The sequence below is a fragment of the Rhinichthys klamathensis genome, unplaced genomic scaffold, assembly GCF_029890125.1.
Source record: "Rhinichthys klamathensis goyatoka isolate OS25496 unplaced genomic scaffold, OSU_Roscu_1.1 h1tg000188l_1, whole genome shotgun sequence".
NCBI lineage: Eukaryota > Metazoa > Chordata > Actinopteri > Cypriniformes > Leuciscidae > Rhinichthys > Rhinichthys klamathensis.
In genome coordinates this window covers 399282-420593 of record NW_026606715.1, presented here as the reverse complement: position 1 = coordinate 420593, position 21312 = coordinate 399282, and the positions used below count along the sequence as shown (strand labels likewise).

Here is a 21312-nt window from a genome sequence, read left to right as displayed (position 1 = left end):
TGTATGATGATTATTATTGTCTTGTATAGTGTATCTTGCATTGTATTTTGTTTTATGCATGCCTGATGATAGAACTACTAGTTAATGAAGCCCCATCTAGGTGGTCTCTCCTATCAAAAAAATCCTCATTTAATGACTGTTAATCTCAAGCCCTGCTGCTATTTATTAGTAGTCCATTTTCCACCATTAGCAAGTTCTTCCAAAAACATCAGTACAGCTATATATGCCTTTTTACAACCTATTTAAGTCAGCCTTCACAACGATTTTTCCAGTTAAGGTTGATTATAACATTTTTGCCTCACATAACTAAAGTTTCCGGTTTCACTTTATTTTAACGGTCCTTTTAACACATTCTGTTGACTATAAGTAACGTTACACCTACATGTTTACTAACTCTCATTAGAGTGTTAGTAGAGTATTAGTACACTGGTAGGGTTAGAGTTAGAATAAGCTGACATGTACTTGCAAAATTACTTAGATCAGTTCAAATACAATAATTAATAGATAATAACTCAAGTACAGAAAAAAAGCAAGTGGACTTGTTTGGTATATGGGCTTATTAGAGTCTTATTGTACATTTTCTGAAAAGCTACATTTCACACTTTCCAATGTCATGTATGCAAGTCAAAAGTGTTAGTGTACTAGACAGCAAAGAGTTACAGCATAAATACAACCCCAAATCCAGAAAAGTTGTGACATTTTGTAAAATGCAATAAAATCAAGAATCTGTGATTTTGTTAATTCTCTTTAAAGACCCACTCCGATGAAAATAATGTTTTTCTAGGTGTTAACATGTTCTTGTGGCATTTTTCTGATGTTAGAGGACATATCTTGAGAAAAATAAGCTCAAAGTTGTATTTCTGAGTATTTCTACATTCAAATGGCTGTGAATCAGTAGCAGACGCTAAGATGCCAGCTAAAATAGACTGGAGTTGTGACGTAGTAACTCCACTGGGCGTCTCCACACGCGACGTCTTGGAGTGAAATAATGATCGGTGATCGGTGATAACTTTGATTAACTTCGGATAATAATAATTAACGTGTATATAATACTGTTGCCCCACCGGTAATGGGGGTGTAAGCTAGCGGGAGAGACAGAGCTCTCAGCAACGGGCAGGGGGAGGGTCGTCTCCGTGCCAACGGCTCCGCCCACAACGCAGAGGCGAATTGCTAACGAGCTACTGCCGCTCTGCTGAAGCGAAGTCCCAGAAAACGGCACAGGTTTTGTGATTTTGGCTAAAAATGGCATAATCATAATTTAAAGACCACTGGGAATGTTTAAAAATAGCTCAAAATATGATCGGAGTGGGACTTTAACCTTTATTTAACTGACAAAAGTATAAAAAAAATATTTTCAAAGTTTTCACTGATCAATTTAAGTGTATTTTGTACATTTTGATGGCTGCTACACACCAAAAAAAGGTGGGACAGAGGCCAAATAAAAGTGAAAAGCTCAAATAATATCCTAGTTAAACTGTTTTGAAACAGTCCACAATTATCAGGTGAATTGGTCATGTGAGGGTGTCGTGATCGAGTGTAAAAGGAGCATCTCAGTCTATGCAAGTGTTGCAGACCTTACTCTGGGGTCAACTCAACAGATAATAATGTGCCTTTAGTAGATAAAGGAGAGAGAGAGACAATAGTGTGTGTTCAGTCAAGCAGTCCTCTGTTTTTACTGAAGACACACTCTTGTCTCACTCTCCTTTATTAATCCAAGCATCTCAAAAAAGTTGGGACCAGGGGGCATTGGGGCTAGAGGCCACTGCGTTCATGGGCGATGAGACACAAGGCGAGTGCCAAGCGATCTGCATCGAGAGGTTGAGGCTGCATCCAGGGTCCAGAGGGACATCAGAGAGCAACATCATGCCGGATCGTGCTAGGAAGCGGCTGGTGTGGGACATCAAGAAAGACTTAGTAACCTTACCTGCTGATGAACTTTATTGCATTGTCATGGTCAACTGGCAGATACCAGGGAAAGACACATAGGAACTGGATCTGGAGGACAGTGAGGGATGTTTTGAGTACACTTGACACTTTCATGTCAAGTGAGTCTTTGCTTGAGCTTGAGGCTATGAGCAAATAGTTATTACAAAAGAGTGTGAATTCTATACAGCAAGCATGTACTGTAGTAAATTCACATAAGTTTAAAGACATGCATCCAACATTGAGAACTCTCACACCCACCAATACCTTATCCAATACATGATCCTGTCGAGTCAACATCAGAACTGGGCCAGAACTGACACTGGTACATAGATTGTTTTCTGATTATGAAGAACTCCGTAAGAAACTTCTCTAATGTGTCTACACATGCAAAACATACTACTCTGACACAACATACACAAACTAGTGACATGACATATATGAAAAGTGAAAAGCTTAGAGAATATGAATCAAAAGGACTCACTGACGTTGAGGGGATAAACCCCTTAGGTATCGAAATTTGGTACCGAACGACAAGAGATTTTGATACTCAATGGTTTCGAGGCAATTCAGTCGGTGCCTAAAAAGTATCAAACTCGACACCTAACCCTAATAAACACACAACAACATTGAGAATACAGCAAGTCTGACCATGACGGACTGAACAGAAGAAATGAAGCAGAAAAGATTTCCGCGTGAAAGGAGGCAGACGCTTTGCGCACACTTACCTATTATGTAATCGCCACGTACCAATGGTCGTACAAAGGTTTTTACCAGCCAAAGCGAACTTTTCCGGAAATTTTGTTCAAAAGGTCACATCAGTTTGTTCTTCAATTTAGCGTGAAGTATATCAGGGCCTTGAGGCTTTGAATGCATTTTACTGCAGGTTTGAAAAGTCCAGACTCTCACCCCACACCCACTCTGTTTGCCTTCCGTTTACCCTTTTCTCTTACAGAGTGATTGAGAAGGAACCAACTCCCTGCTGTCTGGATGAAGTTTGCTATCTTCACTCCACTTTCTCCAGCACACTCACAACAGAAGCACAAGAGCACCAACACTCTTTTCATCCTCACTGTTGCACAAGAAATAAACGCACACTCCGGTTTTAACAACTTAGATGTTTGCTCTCCTTTTTCCCCAAGCCCCACTACGCTGGTGGAGAATGCGGGCAGCAGAACAGCGAGAGGCAGCTTCCAGCACCTTGCTGAGGTCTCTGTGCGGCAGAACAGTTGGTTTCTGGCCAAAATCAAGTGGATGGGGAGCTTGTGCGGCTAACAACAGAGACCACCGCCTGGATTACACCACTCGAGCCAAGAGCTTCAGCACTGCAAATTCTCCCGAAGATGACAGACCAGGATGGCGTGGAAGCTTATCTTCACCACTTGAGGTTGTTGCGGCTCGAGAAGAATGGGGCCGCCGTGAGTGGGTACGTCTGCTGGACCCGCTGTTGACTGGTGAGGCTCAGTGAGTATATTATTCCCTACCCCTCGAGGATGCCGCAGACCATGACACACTGAAGAGGGAGATCCTCGCCCGGGTAGGACTATCTCTGGTGTGATCAGCTCAGAAAGTGCACGAGTGGAACTTTGAACCCAGGGTCTCCTTACGTGTCCAGGCTGCCCAGCTTGCCTGAATGGTCAAACTTTGGCCACTGCCCGACCAAGCCAGGAAGTGGTAGAGAGAGTCCCTGTGAACCGGCTGTTACGTACTTTGCCTCGCCCTCATCGCCGCACAGATGGTCTCACCAACCCACGGACCCTGAATGATTTAGTGGAGGCAGTAGAGTCTTTCACCAGAGATTCCGGGGGGAGAACTGTTCTGTCTGTCCGGAGGGGTGCGACGTGTTGCGGATGGCAACTCCAAGCCGGTGAGCCTGGCGAGTGTATCCTGTTATTGACGTGCCGTTCACATGTATTGGGATGGAACTCATAGGGGCGCTGCCCAAGTCAGCTCGGGGTCACAAGCATATTCTAGTAATTGTTGACCATACCACCTACTACCCAGAGGCACATCCCCCTCAGAAGAGCTACAGCAGCAGTCATCGCCCAATAACTCTTCCTGTTGTGTAGCCGGCTGAGGATTCCTACAGATATCCTAACTGATCAAGGGACTCCCTTCGTCTCCCAGATAATGGCCGACCTCTGCAAATTGCTAAAGGTGAAATGTCTTCAAAACTCAGTCTACCATCCACAGACTGGTGGTTCAGTGGAGCAGTTAAATAGGATGTTAAAGCAGATGCTGAACAGGATGGTCAGTCAGGATGGGCGCGATTGGGAGCAGATGCTGCCATATGTGCTTTTTTAAAATCAGGGAAGTACACCAGGCTTCCACTGGTTTCACCCCCTTTGAATTGCTCTTTGGACGCCAACCCAGAGGCCTTCTGGACATCGCCAAAGCAGCCTGGGAGCAACAGCCCTCTCCCTATCGCTCCGTCATTGAGCAAAGTAATGCCTCGGGTACAGGAACATTAGCTCGAGTCCCAGTGTGCCCTGTATGACCGGGTGCCTGCGCAACCTCGTGAGTCTTGATACCTGACACTGCCTGCAGTTTCTTGCCTCCTGGAAAGGTCCCTACACTGTCATGGAGCGGGTCGGACCTGTGAACTACTGTTTACGCCAATCCGGGAGACGAAGGCCAGAGCAGATTTATCGTGTTAACCTCTTGAAGCATTGAGACGCAGCCTCCAACGCCATGGTCCTACTAGCAGAGAAGGATGAACAAGAGGAGGAAAAGCAATCCATGAATTCCCCTGGCCCATTTCCAAGAAACAGGGACATGCATTTCTGGGGTTGGCAGGGTACTATCGCTAGCCTGGGAAAACCCAGACAACTTCTGGCAAATTTAGATTTGCTCTGAAAGTTAGTCTGGCAAAGAGCTCATTCAAGCCCATTTCCAATCCGTCGAAATCGAGGCACCAACCAGAAACGTTGGGGCGGGCTTTACACGATGACGACAGCGCTGGGATTTTAAAGCAGAATTTTGTAGCCTACATTACAAAGATGGATGCCGCCGTCGAACATCACTCGTTCGAATCAGCTATCGCGTCTGTTTTAAGCGATTTGAACGTTTCCTTTTTGTTAAAAACCGAGCAAAACACTCGGAGATGTTTCTCCACCGCTCTGCATACATCATCTCCTTCATCGCTCTGATTTGTTTTAGGTCTATCCGCGATGTCCGTTGGTGACGCCCCTCTGGAAATGATTTGTCCATGACGCTTTGCCAGACCATAACTCAGTTACAACTGAGGTAACCAGGCTATACTATCGCTGTTTTATACTGGGCTTTTCCTCTTTGGCCTCTCCCCTCACAGACCTAACAAAGAAAGGCCAGCCCGACAAGGTGCAGTGGAGTCCCACAGCAGAGGAAGCATGACCCTAACCCTAACCCTATTTACAAAACACAAAAATTGGTCAGTGCAAACTTTGAAAATCATTTCTCTGTACTTTTGTCAGTTAAATAAAGGTTTTAGAGAGAATTAACAAATGACAGTTTCTTGATTGTATTGCATTTTGAATAAATAAATATAAATAAATAAATGTGGAAAATGTTATTTCAGAAAAGCAGCTGAAAAGAGAAAGTAGTATAATGTAAATGCAGCAGTCACTCACTTTCCTACTAATGGCAATTAGCAGACACTCTGCAGCCTCCAACTGAAGTTCGGGTTCGCTAAGCAACAGGCACAAGATCTCCAAAAGACGGCAGTTTTCATTGGTGATGTGGCTCAGAGCAACCCAATCAATGTAGCCAGCCAGAGTGTTGAGAGTGGCCACACCAACTCGCCAGTGAGCTTTTGTCTGGGATTAAAAGACAAAAATCAGAGGTAATTTCATCAGACAAATACGCTACTAGATGGTGAATGTAGAGCAGATAGATTACATTAAGAAACTGTAGAAAGCATTAAAAATTAAAAAATTAATTTTAAAATAACCTAAATACAATAACTGCAAAAAGCAATTATGGGGCCAAGCATGACAGTCTCAAACACATTTGATGGAAAGATGCCATAAAGGATCTATTCATTACCCGAGAACAGCTTGATTAATTGCTAAAACCCATTAAATGCTTTTAAATATTAGTCTTAATGTTATCAGAGCCATTTGGTGCATATCTGATGAACTCAAAATGGTAATATTGCAAAATCCGTTAAATAAATTATTCCTGTAACCCAAGAATTTGAGAACACATCAATCATAAACATAATTACTGTACAATACTGTTTATTTTTTATAATTTGTTATTCTAATTTTACCTCTGTTCATTTCTCAAAATGCATGAAAAGAAAATTCTACTAGCCCTAGCTCTGTAACCAACAGAATCAAAAACTCATTTTTAGAGCAGAACGCTACCATTAGAAGACTTCTATCTGTGAAAATAACAGGCTCCTCGCTGGTCCCTTAGCAGTGATAATCAACGCCAAATTGAAGGGAATAAAAAAAAAAAAATATATATATATATATATATATATATATATATATATACACACTCACCTAAAGGATTATTAGGAACACCATACCGTATTTTCCGCACTTTTATAAGGCGCACCTTCAATGAATGACCTATTTTAGAACATTTTTCATATATAGGGCGCACCGGATTATAAGGCGCACCTTCAATGAATGACCTATTTTAGAACATTTTTCATATATAGGGCGCACCGGATTATAAGGCGCATAAGATACTGCAGTCAAACGTTTGACTGGGTTTGCGTTTTGCATCCACTAGATGTGCTAAAGGGAATGTAGCGAGTAGGGCTGGGCGATATGGCTGAAAACTGTATCACGATATCAGTGTTTCATATCGGTCGATATCAATAATTATTGATTTTTTTTATGACCCATTTAAAATAAGGACCAGGAGAAAAAATATATTACATTTAAACATTTTTATTTTAAACTTAACCTTCCTCTGATTACAATCCCAAGACAGAAATGTCAACACAACCATGGAAAACTCAAATAATTAAAATGTAAACATAAGTCTAAATTCACAATCAGACCTGCAAACTCCTCAGAGTAAAAAAGGTGACAGTGGCGCGGCGGGACGTGGGTGGTGGGGGTTTGTGATCGTACGTGCCCCCTGCTTGATTTTTTTTTTAGACATCACGGTTCTGTACGATTTCGGTACAATGGAGTGAAAATCAAAACATAAATATAGAAGGAATTTTTATAAATGTCTTAAGCCTTGTATTTTTTAAATAAGTTTTTTTAATAAAGGCATAGAACCAGTTTATTTATAGTGCACTGATAATAGTTTTATATAATTGGTTTATTAATTAAACTAATATAAAGATAGATATGAGATATGTTTGGTAATTTTACCTGAATGAATTTAAAATTAATTTGCTATATTTCAGATCAATATATTTGTTTTCCTTAATTTTAATTAACCCTAACTTTCTTCTCATCAGAATTGTAAATAATTGATTTCCATATAAAATAATACTACCAACACATTTCATTTTCTTTTTTAATCAATGTGTAACTTAAAAATAAACAGATTAGTGCTCTGTTTTGAGGACAAGAAATGAAAACCAACGCGATATGATGAATGTCCAAAAGATGGAACACACAGACTGTTTTAAAAAGGGGTTGGATAAATATGTTTTGGTTTTAAAACGGTGTGTACAGTTGTAGGTTACAGTTTGACAAGAAATATAGTGTGAAAAAAGCACAATGTTGTGTTTTATTGCAAGTATAGGCCTACACAAATATAAGTAAACACTTTGCAGACTGAATAATGTCCTGTATTAACAAAATGACGGAGTATGTTTTTATGTCTCCACTGTTCGATCGCGCCCGCGTGTCTCTCTCTCTCGCGCGCGCGCGCACACACACACACTCCAGCATTGCAATCTTGACATCGCAGCCTGGTCATTATGCTGTGTTCACATCAAACGCGAATAGAGCGAATTATCCAATAATGTTTCGCAATTCTAGCCTGCATGGCATGCAGATGAAGGGCACTCATTTTCTGCTTATCAATCGCCGGTTACTGAAGAGGAACCCAGCAGCACGAGACAACGATATGGTGCAACCAAACTGACACGTTACATGATTGCCTGTTAGCGTGTCACTCCCTACTTTGCTAGGTTACCAGAGAGCGAGTGCCTTGTTAATGCAACCAAACTTGCTTCGCAACCTGTGGTTTCTTCCAACGAAGAAAAAAATATCGAACGTTTTATTGAACACATTTTTTATTGATATCGATCACGTGTCTATCGCGATACATATCGTTATTGTTTTATCGCCCAGCCCTAGTAGCGAGTGCGCGGCGCAGGAGGCGAGGCGTTTATTAGTAAGCGTGAGCGCACTGGGGCGAGCACGTAACTTACATTCGCAGCCTGACTCATGAGTATTCATGTGCGGCGGCTCGCTAACAGCAACAACTGGCTGTTTTGAATGAGACGACCCGGTTACTGTGAACGGGGAGCGCTTTATGAACACACTGTGACGCGCGAGCAGCGCCGGGGACAGCGTGTCTGTTCGTGTGTCTGTTAGTAAGAGTGAGCACTCGTGAGCAGGCACGTGACTTACACACAACCTGATTTTTACGAGGTTGAACTGGCCGTGAGACAGAGCGGACATAAGATGGACACGAGCGCGAGTTCGCGGGCGAATTTAATAACGTGGAGCGTTATTAACCAATTGATCCAATTAACCAATTGATCCATATATAAGGCGCTCTGGATTAAAAGGCGCACTGTCGTTTTTTGAGAAAATTAAACGCTTTTAAGTGCGCCTTATAGTGCAGAAAATACGGTACTAATACTGTGTTTGACCCCCTTTCGCCTTCAGAACTGCCTTAATTCTACGTGAGCATTGATTCAACAAGGTGCTGAAAGCATTCTTTAGAAACGTTGGCCCATATTGATAGGATAGCATCTTGCAGTTGATGGGAGATTTGTGGGATGCACATCCAGGGCACGAAGCTCCCGTTCCACCACATCCCAAAGATGCTCTATTGGGTTGAGATCTGGTGACTGTGGGGGCCATTTTAGTACAGTGAACTCATTGTCATGTTCAAGAAACCAATTTGAAATGATTCGAGCTTTGTGACATGGTGCATTATCCTGCTGGAAGTAGCCATCAGAGGATGGGTACATGGTGGCCATAAAGGGATGGACATGGTCAGAAACAATGCTCAGGTAGGCCGTGGCATTTAAACGATGCCCAATTGGGACTAAGGGGCAAGGGGGTAATCCATCGACCGGAAGTTGAAGCCGGCCGGGTGCCGCCATGTTGTAGCAGAACTTCACTTGCGTTAGCATTTCCATTGACTCCCAGTCATTTTGGCGTCACTTTGACAGCGAATAACTTTACATCTGAGGCGTTTAAAGACTCCATTTGTCCATTATTTATTTCTAAAGAAACACGACAATGTATAAAGGGCTCCATTACCTTCTATGTTACATTATGGCCCCGTAGAAACAGATTTAGTAAAAATAGGCTAACGATTGCGTCATAACCACTCGACTCTCTGTCGCGCTGTACAGAAATTACCGTACAGACAGGAGGAGAAGCTCGCAGGCAATCGGGGGGACGTCCCGTCAAGGGAGAAGCCCATAGATAATGAGTCCATAAAAGCAACGGAATACTTACTCCTGCTCACTCACGCCAAAGAACTCTTTGCTCAAGTTCCCCGTCTCTGCAAGATTAACGTTGGCAGTTTTCACGCACAGCTACTAGAAGATTAACGTTTGTCAGACAGGTTGCTCACGTCATCAAGCTTAGTTTGAGTCGGTCTGAGTCTGCGCGTCAGGAACGGAAGTTCTCAAAAATCGCTAAAAGTGGGCTTCAACTGTCTCAACTGAGTTCCAATGAGATCGCTCTGTCCATTTCTTTTACTGTCTATGCTAAGGGGCCTAAAGTGTGCCAAGAAAACATCCCCCACACCATTACACCACCACCACCAGCCTGCACAGTGGTAACAAGGCATGATGGATCCATGTTCTCATTCTGTTTACGCCAAATTCTGACTCTACCATCTGAATGTCTCAACAGAAATCGAGACTCATCAGACCAGGCAACATTTTTCCAGTCCTCAACTGTCCAATTTTGGTGAGCTCTTGCAAATTGTAGCCTCTTTTTCCTATTTGTAGTGGAGATGAGTGGTACCCGGTGGGGTCTTCTGCTGTTGTAGCCCATCCGCCTCAAGGTTGTGCGTGTTGTGGCTTCACAAATGCTTTGCTGCATACCTCGGTTGTAACGAGTGGTTATTTCAGTCAAAGTTGCTCTTCTATCAGCTTGAATCAGTCGGCCCATTCTCCTCTGACCTCTAGCATCAACAAGGCATTTTCGCCCACAGGACTGCCACATACTTGATGTTTTTCCCTTTTCACACCATTCTTTGAAAACCCTAGAAATGGTTGTGCGTGAAAATCCCAGTAACTGAGCAGATTGTGAAATACTCAGACCGGCCCGTCTGGCACCAACAACCATGCCACGCTCAAAATTGCTTAAATCACCTTTCTTTCCTATTCTGACATTCAGTTTGGAGTTCAGGAGATTGTCTTGACCAGGACCACACCCCTAAATGCATTGAAGCAACTGCCATGTGATTAGTTGATTAGATAATTGCATTAATGAGAAATTTAACAGGTGTTCCTAATAATCCTTTAGGTGAGTGTATATATATATATATACATATATATGCATGTACAGCAGGGCTCGACATAAGCAATGGCCCGATGGCCCGGGGCCAGTAAAAGAGAATGTGGGTCTAGCTTGTTTGGCCAGTCACTGGCCCACGCGGGCCAGTGAATGGCCATCAGCAAAACAAACAGCAAACGTCATATACAGTGGCGCGAAGAGTGTCAATGTTACTTCAGGTTATTTATAACGTGTTAAAATGTCAAAGAACTATGAGGCTGACAAGAGAAAGGGGACATTCCTAGTAGGGCTGGGTGGTAAATCGAGTTTGTAGGCTACAGTATATTGATTTTTTTTTTAAACGATATGGAATGAGGCAATACCGTTTCCATACAGTAGTTTGATACGAGCACATCTGAAAAATAGCGGAGTACGCAGTGTGAGCTCCTGCAGTGAAAGAACATAGTACAATTTGTCCTAAACATGACACAAGCTTATACTGGTAAGATATTGTTAACAAGTTTAAAGTAGCTTGCCCTGTCAGATGCTCTGACAGATACTGTTGCTGACTGAGAGATAAATACTTGCGCTGTTTAATGCGTTTGAGACGTGGTGCTTTCCTCAGTGCTTAACTTACATTTCACAGGTATATTCTCCATCTGTAAATGTTAGAAAGTCAAACAAATATGTCCATTTCACTGTCAGGAGAGGACGAGCTTCTGCAAGTGAATCTCCGCTAATATTCAAGCTTCCGTTAATGAGCGCCGCCGCGAGCATGCGCGCCTAACAGACGAGCACAATAGAAGAGTAGCGCAATAATTCTGACTAAAATATACATATTGCTAAAATATTTGTTGTTGGAGACAATAAATGTGCCATATGTGGAATTTTAAACCTACAAGTATGTTTTTATGAAAGTGAGCATTATAATGGGGTAATCAAATGCAGGCTAATATAAATAGTTTGTGCTTTTGTTTTTATTTTCATTTTTAGTTTAGCCTTTAGTCATTTTAAAAACAAAAGCATTATTTTTGCTTTTAGATTGTAATGTTACAATGTTAGAATGTAATATGATTTTAACAACCTTTTTGCACATAATATATTGCATAGCCTACATTACATTCCCTATATTTGTTTCCATATCCTTCAATATCAATATTGTTTGGATATCATTGAGCAGGATGTGAAATAATTTTTTTTAAAAATAAATACAGATTTTCTTTATCCAAATAGAAAAACGTAGAAAGTACCGAGATATATATCGTATATCGCCATTTAACCAAAAAATACCGAGATATGATTTTTTTGGCCATTTCGCCCAGTCCTAATTCCTAGTGTCATGGAAAACACAGTACACCTGGGTGGAGAAAGGCGATGAGGGCATGTACTGTTTCGTTTGCCGGAAATTTCCAACAAAAGCCGACCAAAATGCAAAACCGGCCTGCCGACGGGCTATCTAAAGTGTAATCAAATTCCCCCCTAAACTTCTGCCTAGCCCCCCTAAAAATGTGTGATTAAGTGTAAGCTACACAAATTTGTGTTCGCTTCAGTCTTGTTATAATCAGATTCAGCGCGTTCTTCATTTTTTTCTTCATTGACAGCTTTTTTAGGTCATAAATGTTAAACGAATGACAAAAATAATCAGGCAAACTAAAATACTTTTGTCTAATTTCGCCATTTTGAAGTGAAAATAGGCCTATGTAATATTACTCATCACTCATGTAATGTAATAATTAGTTTACTGTCATTGTGAGGGGACAAGAACAATTAATCCTAATGTATACAATAAATACAGTTTAATGGAAAAGTGCTTTTCCTTCTATTTCTTTCAGGGCCAGTAAAAATATAGAAGGGGCCAGTAAAACTCTGATCTACTGGCCCTGGGGGCCAGTGGGGATTTTTTTTTATGTTGAGCCCTGATGTACAGTAGTCAACATTTGAAGTGGATCACAAAAGTTCAAAGTTGTCCTAAGACAAGAACGGGTATTGTTCCAAATTCATGTATAACTTTGATGAAAGGTTTTGATAGTAGTCATTTGAAGTGGATCAAAACCTTTCATCAAAGTTATACATGAATTTGGAACAATACCCGTTCTTGTCTTAGGACAACTTTGAACTTTTGTGATCCACTTCAAATGTTGACTACTGTATATATACACACAAATTCTGAAAACAGAAGAGTAGAAATGGCCTTTTATTTCTAAATTATGACAGGTCTGATGTAAAAATCCTATTAACATAAGTACAAATCAGGAAAAAAAACAACATTTTTTAAAAATCTTTTTTTTTTAATCAATTCTTGACTCCATTAATAATATCTTTTTCTTCTTTTTTTTTTAAATCACACAACTTTCTTACAGGAAAAAAAAAGTGTTTTCAATGATGAACCTAACGGTTTAAATATCGGTTATAACAAATGGTTGAAATAAAGCATTTTCCAAATTCTGCGCAAACCCTGTTAGATATAGGAGAGTTGACCAGATCTCAGATTTTCAACAGACTACATTTGAAATTGGCTCTTGAAAATTTAAACTTGGGGTTTCTAGGTTCAAGCACTTTCATTTAAGCTTTGGTCAGTCTAAATCCTGGGTTATCTTTATCCATGTTTCACACTGTACATTTTTAGATGAACCTTTGATATTTAGCCTCTAATTGGAACAGCACTAACCTCTCACAAAAACCTGATAAATAAAGATGAATAGCCCAACTCACCTTCAATTCCAGACCAGCAACACATTTCTAGAAAACAACATGAATAAATCCATTAAAATCATATGAACGTGACAATATTATGTTGCATGCATGCACCGGACAGTAGAAAAAGCACACAAATCATTTAAAAATGTTTTGCATGTGATCATAAATGTCTGAAGAACTCACCAACTTGTTGTACTCATTCACATGAAGTTGCAGAATGCCAAGCAGGAAGGTGAAGATGCTGTCCATATTCTGCGTAAGGGTGTGCTGGATATCTCTCCGTCTTTGAGTGGGTAATGTCTGAAATGTGATCACGTCCTCAGCTAACCGCAGCAGGACAAGCATTACGAGTTCTGTCTGAGCATCCTAAAGAGAATTACAATGTGATTGTTTATTCAAAAAGACAATGATTATTTTACATGTCATCATTTACTTAATCTTTACTTAATCTGCATGCAAAATGCAAATCAAGTAGCAGATTAACAGAATGTTGTCACACTGACTCCTGAAGATTTCTGTAGAGTTTAGTTTCAACCATGTGTGTCAAATTTGACAAATTATATCTCAAGATTTTGCCAATAATAATTAGCAAATTAATTTTTTTTTGGCTGGTTTAGGCCTGTCGTGTCCATCTGATTCCCAAAGCTTTTCATTTTCTTCATATTATGTGCAGTAGTCTATGGGAGCTTATGGAATAAAAAAAAAAAAGGTAATTGCGACTATCTCACAATTCTAACTTTTTTCTCGGATTGCTACTGTCGCACGCACCCTCTCTGTTTATCCAGTGCCGGCTTTGGAATGAACAATGTCCACAGACAAGAGTATGTTGCATGATTTCACGAAAGTATGATGTATTGCGACATCAGAAACGAAGAAAAACAAAATGACTATTGTAACGCTTGATGTAAAGCAGCAAGTCAAATTTGTAGTTTTCTTATGTCTCATTAGAACTACAGAAACGCGACCCGATCTGGCAATCGTACATTGCGTGGTTATAGCAGATATAGGAGCGCAAAGCGAATCCAGAAGTGCCTTTCACCCTGTTACGACTTGATGAACCACTGGAACGATTTTGGAAACATTATTTATACCTAGGGCTGGGCGATAAAACGATAACGATAATTATCGCGACATAATTTTTCTCGATAAAACGATATCAAGAGTTCGATAAATGTTCGATAATGTTTATGCGCCAAAAGCGGAACGAAACTCATTTGAACCGCGCGCGCCTCATGGACTGTTTATCCGCTCGGCTCAAAGTCCAAACGGCAGCGCGAGCTCCCTAGAGCAGTCTGAGCAGACGCGTTTACTCTGATCGTCTCGCTCACGAGATCCAGTTAGAAGCGATTGAAAAAGCGAAGAACACTAATGTCTGAGTGATTTAAACCAGTTTAAAGGCAGATGAAACAGCGCTGACAAACAGGAAAAACACTGTGATACAGTCAGAATATGAATTGATACTGAATCCATTTACCATGGATTTACTGTAAGGTTAGCCTATATTAACTGCACCATGAAATGTGGGATATACATGTTGGATTGTATTATTATTAATGTAGACAATGTTTTAAATGACTAATGGAATATAATTACAGTATTTAATAATGTATTTAGGCTACTTTTTTTCATACAAATACCATAGAAACCATAAAGTTATTTTGCCATGATAGTGAGGTGCTATAGGCTATGCCTGGCTTTATCTGTGGTTATCATGATCTAAATGCATGATACTGGATGACCAATGGTTCATTTTAATAAAACTCAGAATATTACATTTTACCAAATAAAAATGTGGTAGTTAATTTTTTTTTAACAGATGTTACTGTATTTTTGTTAATGAACATAAATTTAACATAGTAGTATTAGCTTGAGTTAGGATACAGATTTACTGTCTACTCACTGTCAAATATGCGTTTCGAGACAAAACATGTAACGTTAATATTAATATTGCAGCCTGCACTGTAAACTGTGCTGAAGATACGTGCCATCAAAGTCAGGCAACACAAACCTTTTTCAAGACTTAAAGGAGCTGTATGTAAGAAATTTATTTCAATAAATCATAAAATGGCCCTGATATATCACGAGACATTAAGAAATCATGTACATTTCAAATACTTATATCACTGACAACAGTAGTCCGGCCAGGATATTGTCATTTAAAAAGTGCAGTTGCAGCCCTCAACTGATGTTGATGTTGTCATGTTGTGTTTTGGTCTGATGCTCCACCCTCCACCTATCTACCAATCACGAAGTCAGTAGTGTTGCGGCATCCGGGTTGCCAGCTCTGCTCTAGTTACCACAGCTGCAGCTCGTCACGTTCCTGCTGGATCCTGCAGCCGATCTGGCAACCTCGAGTCAGGGGGGAGGGGGAGGGGATACACCACTCTACAGTAATTTGAAAGTGATTGCAGTACCAGTTTTGGCCACAATCTTACATACAGCTCCTTTAACAATATCCCCCATTAGCACATGCAGAAACTAAGAATTATATTTTTCTATTCAGATATTTATTTTGTTAAGGAAAAATTACAAATGATGTTTGACCTCAGATTTGTAAAATGTTCACCTGTTTGGCAAGTGTTTGTCATGATATGTTCTGACAATAAAGAGTAGTTTAAAACCACAATTAACGCTCTGGTTTCTTCAACTTTCACTTAGGAGCAAAAGTCTGCCTTTAAACTTGAAAGAAATAAAGATTTGACATTTATCGTGATAATTATCGATATCGACTGATATGAAAAAATTATCGTGATAATTTTTTTTGGCCATATCGCCCAGCCCTATTTATACCTTATATATATATATATATATATATATATATATATATATATATAAGGTAAAAAATCTTACTTAGTGTTGCTTTAAAAGCAAGGTGTAAAAGAGGGACCCTGTTTTTTAATAAACTTTCTAGATCTTGTAGACAGTGTGGACATCCATTCTTCTTTTTTTTATCCAGCAATTAAATTAGCCCTAATTCTGGGTTTTGGATGTGCACACCTACTTTGTTTTTGGAACTAAACTCTGACAGGAAGGCATAACTTCAGGAGCAGGATGAAGCAGACCTGTCCTACAACATCAAGCCAAAACTCTTGATACCCCCATAGCAGCCAGGGCCTCCATCTCCTTCAGCATGTCGGGCCAGTGCTGCGGCCACTCTCGCTTGATCATCTCAACTACTATGCGTGAGAGCGCATCCTTAACATGACATTCCTCTTGCAGAATGGGATGTGTACCCTAAAACAGGACATTAAGCCATATAAATAAATAAGAAATCTTCACAAAGCATGCAATAGGATAATTGAGTAGAGACACTTCCAAGATGCTCACATCTGACAACAGGCCCATAGTGCAGTTCTTCAGCCGGAGCTTTTCTTGTGGTGCCATGTTATTCCACTGAAACCTGTTCATAGAAGAATGTGTTCAGTTTAGTGTTCAATGTTCACATCCACCCATTTTGGGATATCGCATAAAAAAACCTGAATGGAACAAATGTGCATAAAAAACTCATACGCTCAACTGAGGCAGATTTTTTTCTTTATCCAATAAGACAACAAGTATAAACTATGAAGGAAAAACATTTACTGATTAAATCCCTTGATGCACTAACTTGCGTGTCACTGCCTAAACAGAGAATGTGATTGGATAACAGGACTAACCAGCAAACCAATCACATCTCGCAGCATCTCAAATGTTGGTTTGGCGGTTCTGAAACACCCGAGTCAAAGTCTGTCATCAGAATGCAGGGTTTCCCATACATTGATTTATTTGTGGCGGCTCACCACAATATCAACATTGACCGCCACAAATAGATTTTAGTGCTTCCCATTCATTAACTAGACTGTGGCGGCTAGAAAATATTTGAACTTCTCATAATATCATAAAATGTCTTTAATGTCGTGTTTTGCGCCATTGCTGTGTCAAACAAACTAAAATCGAAAGCGCGATAAGGCTTTGTGTCCTTAATCAAAGGACTGTGTTTGCGCTGCGTCTCAATTCACAGTGAGTGAATGCAGTGAACTCCATCTGTTCATGTGCTGAGTTTAACGTGCTTTTGCGATCGCAGTTATGCATTATTTTCACATTTGCATTGTTGATGATTACAGAATTTCGCTAGACTTGTAATGAGACGTGTTTGTAAACTTATTTTCCGTCAAAATATAAGCTTGTTAAAATAAAAGCTCACAGGTTTCTCTCATTATAGAAATTAGGACAATTTATTTTTCAGTGCATTTGTTTTACAATATATGGCTATTACTCTCATAGGAATAATATTACAACAACATTATTATTATTATTGTGTAGTGTAAGGTAGACAAACACCATATCACAACTAAAAAGAGGTTTGAGTCCCCTTTACAGTTCAGGTACAAGTCAATGCACTGACTTTTTTCTGTGTTCAATTTGCACACTGAATATGGGTTGGAGCTCTTAATGTTGAACTCTCAAAGTGCACCGGATTGATGACTTTAACTTTAAAATGTACAATATTTTCTTACGGGGGGCATGACCCTGGACCCCACTCGAGGGACCGAGGTACACGTACAACAGATTCACAAAATCCTGTGGGAAACACTGGAATGGTTAGGTTATATTTTCTGCCCAGGAGCGTATTGCACGATTGCGTTTCCAAAAAACAGCATTCGACCGCGAGATAACATGACAGCGTTAATTGCATTTTTCGCCTGCAAGTTATTTATAATAAACAAAAAAAAGCCACAGCGGCTTCACCGATTGCAGAAACTTCAAATTCAGAACAGATATTCTGCACCAATTTCCCAGGAAGTGACGATTTTATTCTCTTGAACACATGGGGTAGACAGTGCTTTTTCGCAATTGTTTTACATGCTACACTAATTTTGGTACATTCTCAACTTGGGATGGAAACATAGGGTAGCTATTGATGTACACACACACACACACAAGTGTTTTAGACACTTACTTAACTACATGCTCCAGTATCTGCAGCCCAAAGTGTCTGACCACTGCCGTCTGTGATTTCTCCGCTAACTGAAGTCCACATTCAACGCAGAAGGGGCTTTTCTCTTTGAAATCTTCAATAAACTATAACAGCAACAACAAAAACATTAAGACATTTAACAACAACTTTACTTAGCCTAAATTAAATCTGTTCATCATATAAAGCGATCGTGTCTCTTCAGAAAATTTGAACTGAACCGCTCAATATGGATTCATTTTGCGATCTCTTTAACAACTTTTTGAAGCATCAAAGTGGTAGTTGCGTAACTGTCAATGGAGGGACAGAAATCTCTCAGATTTCATTAAAATATCTTTATTTGTGTTCTGAAGATGAACAAAAGTCGTATGGGTTTGGAACGCCATGAGGGTGAGTAAATGATGACAGAATTTTCATTTTTGGGTGAACTACCCTTTAACTATAATATTTCAATATATGGATACTATCAATATAACTTTTTTTTAATAATAATATTTCAATTTAAATAAGTTTTAAAAAACGTCCCCTATTGGGCCCCGGTCCCCTGGTTGAGAACCACTGGTCTAGTGTAAGTTAATGTGTTGATCGGCAGACTGCAATGTTAGTTTTATTTAATTATTTATAAGTTTTGGTCTTGCAATGACAATAATATTCATCCATGTCATTGTGTGTATCCGTTCTACTGCATCCCTTGATGTATGATCAAGTGAATGTGCATACAATATGTTATGTATGCTATGCGAGGTCCCATTGACACAATGTCGCCTAGTGCTACCTTCTTTTATGCTTCTTGATTGATATCGATAAGGTTAGTATTATAAAGCAACACATACGAACATAAACATAAACATAAACAAAATAAGATTACGACTTGATCGTTTGACTAATGAAATGAAAACGGGATTTTTCAAAAAAAACAATATTATTCAATTGTGACCTCCATAAAATGGATTTACGTATCAATAATACATAATAACCTTTTTATTGTATTTGATAGGATAATTCACCTTAAGGGCCTCCAGGCGGTATGTCTGACTGGATTCTGCCTCCATCATCACATTCACAGCCTTTATAAGCTCATCGCACAAAGCACGTATCGGTTCGGCCATGGCTTTAAGCACGTCCAGCAGACGGAATGTAAAACACCAGTCGACTAGTAAAATGCTACTGTACGCTTCGCTACTAGTTCAGCCTCTATGGATGTGCATTAAACAAAACGTGGTAGGTCTCTGCTGTCTGTGGACCGCCTTAATCAAGATGGCGGAAGTTACGTTCCCTCTGGGGATTGTAGTTTTTTAATGTTATTGACAAGCGCCACGTTAGTTTTACATTGGCTATTTGCTGAATATGCGTTTTTCTGTCTCTTTTCTATTGAAGCGACATTCTTACAAATATATAAATACCACAGTTAGTTTAAATAATATTCAGCAATTGTATATCGTAATGGTCGTATGTGTGAATATCTTAAATATTCCTCTCTCCTCGTTTTCAAACATGCCAGATCGCTTGCTTTTAGTTTAGAAAAAAACTTTGTAACGTCATATTTGCAAAAACATGTGATATATATATTATTATTTTTTACGGCACAAATCTACAAGCTGCATTCTTGTTAATATTAAAGTCCCCATGAAATCAAGTTTTTGAAGTGCGTTTTTTGGTTGTTAGTATGAATATGATAACCTTAGTGTGTTAGCCCTAGTGTGGTCCAAAACAATGACACAATTTGCATTCAAAACGTACCTCTAAAGTCTAACTTCCGCCAAGGAAACATTTATCAAGAAAAAGCAGAGGGTGCATTTATCAGATCTAGATATAAATGGTTGGAAAAGGGGGAAAGAAATACTAAGTACTTTTTTAATCTGGAAAAAAGAAATGGTGAATTGACCTCTATAAACAAATTGTTAATTAATAATTCAGTTACAGAGGATGAAAAAAAGATATCACAGTTTGTTACTCAGTTTTACAAAGGTCTGTACGCTCCCAACTCTCTTGTCTTCTGATCTGAATGACTTTCTAGATAATGTTTCAGATAATGCCAAAGTTATTGAGGATGATTTTAAATTATTTTGTGATAGTGATTTAAGGTTAGAGCGAGGAAGTTAAAGAATGTATTGGCAACCTTAAAGATAATCGTTCTCCAGGTAATGATGGACTTGTCAGTGAGTTTTATAAAGTGTTTAGAGATAAGTTAGCTCCTTTTTGCTGGCCGTATATTTATAGAATCTATTGAAAAGGGGGAACTGCCTTCCTCTTTAAAACTAGGTGTCATTACATTAATTCCAAAGCCAAATAAAAATATTCTTTATTTAGAGAATTGGGGACCCATTAGTCTATTAAATAATGATGCCAAATTATTTGCCTTAATCTTTGCCAAAAGATTGAAAAAAGGATTAGAAAATATTATAGACGAGGAACAGACTGGATTTATTCAAGGAAGGCACATTAGTAATAATATTAGATTGATACTTGATATGGTAGACTACAATGATTATGTTTTAGATGATAGTTTTATCTTATTTATTGATTTTCACAAGGCATTTGATACCATAGAACATCATTTTTTATTTAAAGCAATTGATTTTTTGGGGTTTGGCAATTATTTTCAAAAGGCTATCAAAACTCTATATAAAGGATGTACCAGTTCTGTAAAATTAGCAAGGGGGACTTCTGGCAGATTTGAAATAGGTAGAGGGATCAGACAAGGGTGTCCAATCTCCCCTTTTTTGTTTTTGTTAGCCACGCAAATAATGGCCCTTCACATTAAAAAAGGACATTTTCAAGGAATTACAGCATTAGGGAAAACATTTAGGTTGTGTCAGTTTGCAGACGACACTGCTCTATTTTTGAAGGATAGGAATGAAATCATTAAAGCAGTAAAATGCATAGAAGAATTTTCAGATGTATCAGGGCTAGGAATGATTATGAATAAGTCTGTTCTGTTTCCTCTCAAAGAATGTAATATTCCAATTGCAAATCAAGTAACATATCTGGGAGTTGTTATATGTAAAGATGAAAATTTGCGTAATGATTTAAACTTCAACCCAATTATTAACAAAACTAGTAAGAGGTTTAATGCATGGCTACAAAGGGATCTATCAATTCTGGGGCGGGTACTTTTGTCAAAAGCGGAAGGAATCTCCAGATCAGTCT

The 21312-nt window shown here is 39.3% G+C and overlaps 1 protein-coding gene across 1 annotated transcript in view; it reads right to left on the bottom strand.

Moving 5' to 3' along the window:
• Nucleotides 1-19414, bottom strand: part of LOC130095206 (exportin-5-like) — a 45255-nt gene extending 25841 nt beyond the window's left edge. The window contains exons 1-7 of the mRNA XM_056261895.1: nt 19170-19414; nt 18148-18269; nt 16536-16608; nt 16305-16442; nt 13392-13574; nt 13224-13250; nt 5532-5717 (exon numbers count right to left, since the gene is read on the bottom strand). Coding sequence (XP_056117870.1) covers nt 5532-5717; nt 13224-13250; nt 13392-13574; nt 16305-16442; nt 16536-16608; nt 18148-18269; nt 19170-19271 — 831 coding nt within the window. The 5' untranslated portion in view covers nt 19272-19414. The remainder of the gene's footprint in view (nt 1-5531; nt 5718-13223; nt 13251-13391; nt 13575-16304; nt 16443-16535; nt 16609-18147; nt 18270-19169) is intronic.
• Nucleotides 19415-21312: the final 1898 nt, after the last annotated feature.